Here is a 6,973-nt window from a genome sequence, read left to right on the forward strand (position 1 = left end):
GTGCTCAGTTGTGCTTGACTCTTTGCGACCCCATGGTCTATAGCCTGCCAGGCTTCTCTGTTCACGGGATTCTCCAGGCAAGAATATTGGAGTGGGATTTCCTTCCCCAGGGGATCTTCCCTACCTGGTGATCGAACCTGTGTCTCCTGCTTGGCAGGCGGATTCTTTACTACTGTGCCCCTGGGAAGCCCTAAGTGGGAACAGTCATTCTCAACTGGATACCAGAGAGTATAAAAAGCCCCATGTGGCAACTTAGGGCTGGGGTTTTGCCTGAGTTTGGGTCAGGTTAGCCCTTGCTGCCAAATGAGCAGGAAGTCAGGTTTTCAGACCTTTTATATTTCCAAATTGCCAATGAGGGCCTGTGGGCCTGCACAGGTGCAGGTAGAGGTGAGGGAGGGGAGGGGCGGGGCTTGGGAGGTAGTCAGTGGGTAGGGCCCGGGACTAGAAGCCAGGTCAGCTTGAACTGGGGTAACAGCTGTCTAGAGGGAGGGGTGGGGGGCTGAAGAAGGGCGAGGGCTAAGGTTAAGGACATTTTCCCATACCTGATGGACACCCAAAAAAAACAATACACTACAAGTGGGAAGGCAAATGGCTACTGGTGTGGGGCCTGTGATGGGGTGGCCACCAGCAGGGAAGGGGCGCTGGCCATGTGGGGCACAGGCCCCTTCTAAAGGCGGCACTGCCATCCAACTCAGCCTGGGGATGTGAGGGCCCAGGGTTGCAGCCCTACTGATTTTTCAGAAGTACAAGCCAGATTTTGATGGGAAATCACCCGATTTTTAAAAATATCAGGAATCTCCTTTTAACCACAGAGTGGAGCAAACCCTTTAGCTAGGTAACTCATGACCCCTGGCCGAGTGTCATGGCCTTGACTATCTGCCCTTTGCCCTAGGGGCGGAATTCAGCTTTTGTACCATAACAGGACTCTGGGCCTCTAAAGCGCTTCAGGGGCAGACTAAACTGAAACCATGTGATTACATTTCTGTTGCATTCCCTGCAAGCTTCTGCGGCTTCTCTCCTTGCTACCTGCTGCCAGAAGAGTTTTCAGAAATACCATCCTTATCATGTTAGGCCCCCGTGAAAAATGGCAGGGCACTCCTGACCACATATAGGAAAAGGCCCTGTCATTTGGGAGACGTGACCTGGGCCCAACCTTGTTACCCATCTTTAGTCCCTCCATTCTGCTCACACCAGGCTGCTGTTCCCACCTCATTGAGCATCTTTCCATAAACCAGGAGTATTCTGCCCAATTATGGTGGCTACATCCACATCCTACCTACTATGGCCAAGGTGACTATCTCCCAGTACCTGTTCTCCCTTTCTCCCACTGAAAGAGAAACCCGGAAATGAGCTGAGGACAGGGTCCCTCTAACTAAAGACTACATTTCCCAGGCCCCCTTGCAGCTAGCAGTGGCCATGTGACTGCATCCTAGCCAATGGGATGCAAGCAGAAGCAACCAGGGCCAGCTTCTGGGAACCTTCCCGAACAGACACCTGGCAATGCTTTTGGAACCCTTTGCCCCTTCCTTGATCCTGCTGTCTGGAAACCAGGTGTAATAGCTGGACTCCTGCTGCAACACTGAGTCATGATGACAAGACTCGACCCTGGGAATGTGGGAACAGGGTTAGCTAGAAGGACCTGGGTCTGAGGACTTCCTCGAGCAGAACTTCCACACCAGCCCTGGTCTCCAGCTTCCAAAGCTTCAGGACCAGAGCACGAGAAATGAACTGCCGGCTTGGTTAAGCCACCCCTACTCTAGGTCTCTGTTAATGCATGGATAAACTGAATCCTGACCACCCAGTTCCCCTGAACCACTTTGCAGGGAGCAAAGCATCCAACAGCCAGCTCTGCTGTCTGCCAGCCAGGATAACCCTTTCAGCCCTGCTCTTCCAACAACAGTATGGTAGGTGTGTACCTGACCTCCCAGAACTATTCTAAGGCCCAGTGGTAACACACAGAAGGGTCATACCTGTCAGGCTAACTGGCCCACATGGGCCCACATGGTCCAGAAAGCACACTCTATATGGCCTGATCAATCAGGACACTTTACAATCAAAACAAACAGACCTACACAGAGAAGGGCTTTTTGGCTTCTCTTAAGCTGCGCAAGGACACGACTGAGTGACTTCCCTTTCACTTTTCACTTTCATGCATTGGAGAAGGAAATGGCAACTCACTCCAGTGTTCTTGCCTGGAGAATCCCAGGGACGGGGAATCTGGTGGGCTGCCATCTATGGGGTCACACAGAGTCGGACACGACTGAAGTGATTTAGCAGCAGCAGCAAGCTTCACAAGATCTACCGACCCTGGTTGGGGCTGAGTTCCCAAGTTACCCCTCCTCCTGCCTGTTTCATTCACTTATCCCTGGGGTCTGCAAGCTTTTCCTGTGAAGGACTGGTAGGTAAATATCTTAGGTTTTGGCAGGACTCTATGGTCTTCGTTAAATATTTTTCCTTGGGTTTTCTCCTTTTAATCAACACTTCAAAAATGTACAAACCTCCCTTAGCTCTGACTGCTTAAAAAGCTGGCCACTGGCCCACAGGCCCTGCCTTATACTACCATCCTTTCCCCAGCGCCTCCAAAGTTAAAGCACGGGGGTCTGTCCATGCCTGGCACACAGAAAGTGCTCAATAAGTGACGGCAGTCAGTAGCAACCGGCAGGCACCGCTGAAAATGTAAATGCCTTCTGATGTGACTACCTTTGTCCCCCAGGCTGGACACTGCATGTCCTAAAGGCTGCACACAGGACCACTTTTCCACAATCTCAGCACCCCAACTGCCCCCAGCTGTCGGGGGTGGGGGCTACCAGGAGCGCGCGTGAAGGAAGTCACAGGGTTCCTGATTCTGGAACCTGCAGCTTGTTTTCACAGAGGGGTTTTCTCTAGGGTTTCCAGCCCCTGGCAGGTCCCCCCACAAACTGAAATCTAGCCCATCAGAGACAGCCCTGCTGTATGTCCCTTCCTAGCCAATGGGGCTGGGAGAGCCAGAGAACCGAGAGAAAAGCAGCCCTGTCATCTCCAGGAAGGCCACCACGGGCCTGAGGAACTGAGTCTGTTCTGCTCACGGCCTCAGCCACCTCACGACGGGCTTCTCAAGGAGCTGCCTCCCGGCAAGTTGGGCGTGGGAAGCCTGCATCCAGGAACGCCAGGGCCTGTGCCAAAGCTTCCTCAAGGCCCAGGAAGACGCACCTCTGCCTGGGGAAAGTGGTCCAGTTATGGGAGCTGCCACTTAGCCAATGCCATGGACGTGAGCCAGGGTGACATCAAGTGGCAAGAAGGGGTGGGGAGGGAATTCCCTGGAGGTCCAGCGGTTGGAGGACTCTGCGCTTTCACTGCTAGGGGCAGGGGTTCGATTCCTGGTTGTGGAACTAAGATGTCACAAAACCAAAAAAAGAGAGTGGGGTGGGGAAGGGTCACCATTCACCGCAGGGTGACTGAGCCAGAGCCTTCCACAACTGTCCTCTTTCCCACACGGAGGATGTGAACATCAAGGAATATAGCTACATGTCCTCCTGTATGTCCTGGTTGCTCTTGGTGTTCAGCTGCGAAGTCATGTGTAACTCTTTGCGACCCCATGGACCGTAGCCCTCCAGGCTCCTCTGTCCATGGGATTTCCTAGGCAAGAACACTGGAGTCAGTTGCCATTTCCTCCTCCAGGGGATCTTCCTGACCCAGGGGTTGAACCTGAGTGTCTCCTGCATTGGCAGATGAATTCTTTACTACTGAGCCATCAGGGGAGCCCATCTCCCAGCCTTGCCACCTGACACAGAGGTGGCAGCCCTGGGGGGTCCTTCTCCCATCTGCTGGGGATGGGAGGCAGCTGGACAGCCCCACAGCATACAGGACTTTCTACTAGAAAAGCCAGCTCTTCACCATTCCACACCAATAGCATCACCAGTGATAACATCTGTGGACCAACCTACCCTTTATGGCTGGACTCCCTGCTCCACTTCCCCCATATTCCCAGGCCCCCGGTGGCACTATTCTCTCTGCAGTGGAGGAAACTGAGGTCGTGTGCAGGTACCTGTTGCTATCGGTAAGGAAACAGGTATCGCGATAGGTGAAATGGCAAGTTCAAGACTGAGTAGCCGGTGATTCACACCAGTCAGATTCCGTGCTCAAGACTCTCACCTCCCAGATGTGAGGCACGGGGAGATTCACGTGGATGTCTTGGCCCACCCCCCAACCCTCATGCCCCGCTCTGACCCCTCAAACACAGTTGAATGTCAGGTATCTGGCGATCACCAGTGGCTCACAGGACCCCGCCTCATGAGGGACAGGTGAGCAGAACAGGGTTCCTGAAGCCTTCTCACCTGGCCAAAGCAGGTCAGGTGAAGGGTCCAGAAGGGTCCCAGAAGGGTCCAGGATGGGAAATGCTGAGTCCAGGGACGGAAGTTCATTCCAAGAGAAGGCCTGAGGCTGCCAACAATGCAGTTTGCCCCCAAGTCCCCCCAGAGGCCAGACCACTTTTGCCTCTTCCCAGGGGACCGTGGCCAGCCGTCCACGCCCAGCAGGCCCAGCCTGCTCACTCATCTGAGGCTCTGCACTCCCCCAGCAGACTTCAGAGCAACTGGGAAGCAGCACTGCCTCGCCCTGAGGCTGCCAACTCCGAGGCCCTCGCCAGCCTGTTATGGGAGTTCGTTCCCTGAGCAAACATGCTGTGCCACCAAGCCCTGTCATCACCTCCATCCTGCCACCCAGGAGACCGAGGCACAGAGGCCCCCAACTACCTGCCAGGCACCAGTCCAGCCCACACAGTGGATGGCCTCAAACATATGCCCAAGCCCTAACCCCCAGAATCTGTGCATATGACTTCACGTGGAAAAGGGATCCTTACAGACATAATTAAGGATCTAAGATCATCCTGGCCTTCCCAGGTAGCTCAGTGGTAAAGTCCCCTCCTGCCAGTGAAGGAGACTCGGGTCCGATCCCTGGGTTGGAAGATCCTGTGGAGGAGGAAATGGCAACCCACCCCAGTATTCCTGCCTGGAAAATTCCACAGACAGAGGAGCCTAGCAGGCTACAGTCCATGGGGTCGAAAGAGTCAGACATGACTTAGCGCCCACGACCGACTGAATGAAGATCATCCTGGATTTAGATTCCAGATTCATGTGTGCGTGTTCAGTCGCTCAGTCATGTCTGACTCTTGCCACCCCATGGACTGTAGCCTGCCAGGCTCCTCAGTTTATGGGATTTTTCAGGCAAGAATACTGCAGTGGGTTCCCATTTCCTTCTCCAGGGGATCTTCCCAACCCACGGATTGAACAGGCATCTCCTGTGTCTCCTGCATTGGCAGACGAGTTGTTTATCACTGAGACACCTGGGAAGCCCCTAAATCCAGTGACAGGCAACCTTAGAGGGAAAGACACAGAGACACAGGGGAGCAGCCATGTGGAGATGGAGGCAGAGACTGGATTTCTGTGGCCTCCAACCAAACAATGCCTGGAGCCACTGGACATTGGAAGAGGCAAGAAAGGATTCTCCTCTAGAGCCTCTGGAGTGCGTGTGACCCAGCCAGCACCTTGCCTTTGGACTTCTGCCCATGAGCTATGAGAGAATACATTCCTATTGGTTTAAGCCACTCCGTTTGTTAAGCAGCCCTGGGAAACCAATACAACCAGGCTCAGCCAAGACCACAGACCATGCTCTCAACTCCATGCCAGAGTGACTTGGGCATAAAGGGGACAGGAATTATCTCAGATCCCTGAGACTTTTGTCATTCCAGACTGAGACTCTCGGTGTGAGAAATGCAGACTCTCTCCTCTTGAAGATCACTTCAGTTATGAATGACCACCCCAAACAGAAGTGTTCCTTTATTATAACTAGTAACAATTCCAAGTGTATCCACAAAACAAAAACAGGAAAGTAAAAACTCTCCTGGAGGGGCTTTCCTGGTGGCTCAGTGGTTAAGAATCTGCCTGCCAATGCAGGAGACATGGGTTTGATCCCTGGTTCAGGAAGATCCCGCATGCCTCGAAACTAAGCCCCTGCATCACAAAATACTGAGCCTGTGCTCTAAGAGCCTGAGAGCCACAACTATTGAGCCCACGTGCTGCAACTACCGAAGCCCAGGTGCTCTAGAGCCCATGCTCTGCAACAAGTCGAGCACCGCAACTAGAGAACAGCCCACGCTCACTACGAGAGAAAAAGCCCACGCAGCAACGAAGACCTAGCACAGCCAAAAATAAATTAAAAACCACGTTAAAAAATTTAAATAATAAAACTCTCCTGGAGAAAGATGTGAAGAGAGTATATGAGAACACTGTAAAATCTTCCTAGTAATTCTATAAATCTAAGCCTTTCCTAAAATCAAAAGAAGTTTATTTACCAAAGAAAAACCAACTCCCCTGGAACTCCTCTGAGGATCAGCCCTGGGACCCTAGTTTGAGAAACGATGCCTTACTTGGTGCTGTGCCCATTCATGTATGTAGAATGAATGGCAGTGCTTATGATCTGGGGGGCCCTTCAGAGCTTAAGTGTCTGTCTTGAGCACCGATACCCACCTGGCATACTCTTTTCTCCCCTCATCTGGTCCAAGAAGACCCAGCTCTGCCGGAGCAAAAAGAGGTGTGATGCTGGGTGTGAGGAATTCTGTGTGGGAACCAACTGCTCCACACACTTCCCTTCGGAAAACCCCATGCCCAAAGTGGCAAAACGCTCACACAAACCACCACCAGGAAAAGCCTTCTCAGTGACACACGGAGAACATCAGAGCAAGAAACCGGGAGAGACAAAGCTGAGTGTAACAGAATAACAAAATGTGAAATGAGAAGAGAACAGATAAGAACAAGAGAGAACAGATAGGAGTAAGAAGAGAAAGAAAAAGGATGAACTACAAAGACGCGGGGTCTTGGCAAACACATTTGAGATCTTTCTCCCCCGCCCCACACCGAAATGTCAGTTTTGAAACTAGCTTCTGAAAATGTAACCAGTTTCTCACATCCCCAAAAAGGAAGATCGGGGGACCGTGGCG

At 52.5% G+C, this 6,973-nt stretch overlaps 1 protein-coding gene across 1 annotated transcript in view; it reads right to left on the reverse strand.

The window, feature by feature from the left end:
- The window catches only part of CARM1 (coactivator-associated arginine methyltransferase 1), a 41,433-nt gene extending 34,460 nt beyond the window's left edge, over nucleotides 1–6,973 (reverse strand). Inside the window, exon 1 of the mRNA XM_010828346.1 lies at nucleotides 6,504–6,973. Coding sequence (XP_010826648.1) covers nucleotides 6,504–6,639 — 136 coding nt within the window. The 5' untranslated portion in view covers nucleotides 6,640–6,973. The remainder of the gene's footprint in view (nucleotides 1–6,503) is intronic.

This window comes from Bison bison, unplaced genomic scaffold (genome assembly GCF_000754665.1).
Source record: "Bison bison bison isolate TAMUID 2011002044 unplaced genomic scaffold, Bison_UMD1.0 scf7180017864492, whole genome shotgun sequence".
In the NCBI taxonomy this organism is placed as follows: Eukaryota; Metazoa; Chordata; class Mammalia; order Artiodactyla; family Bovidae; genus Bison; species Bison bison.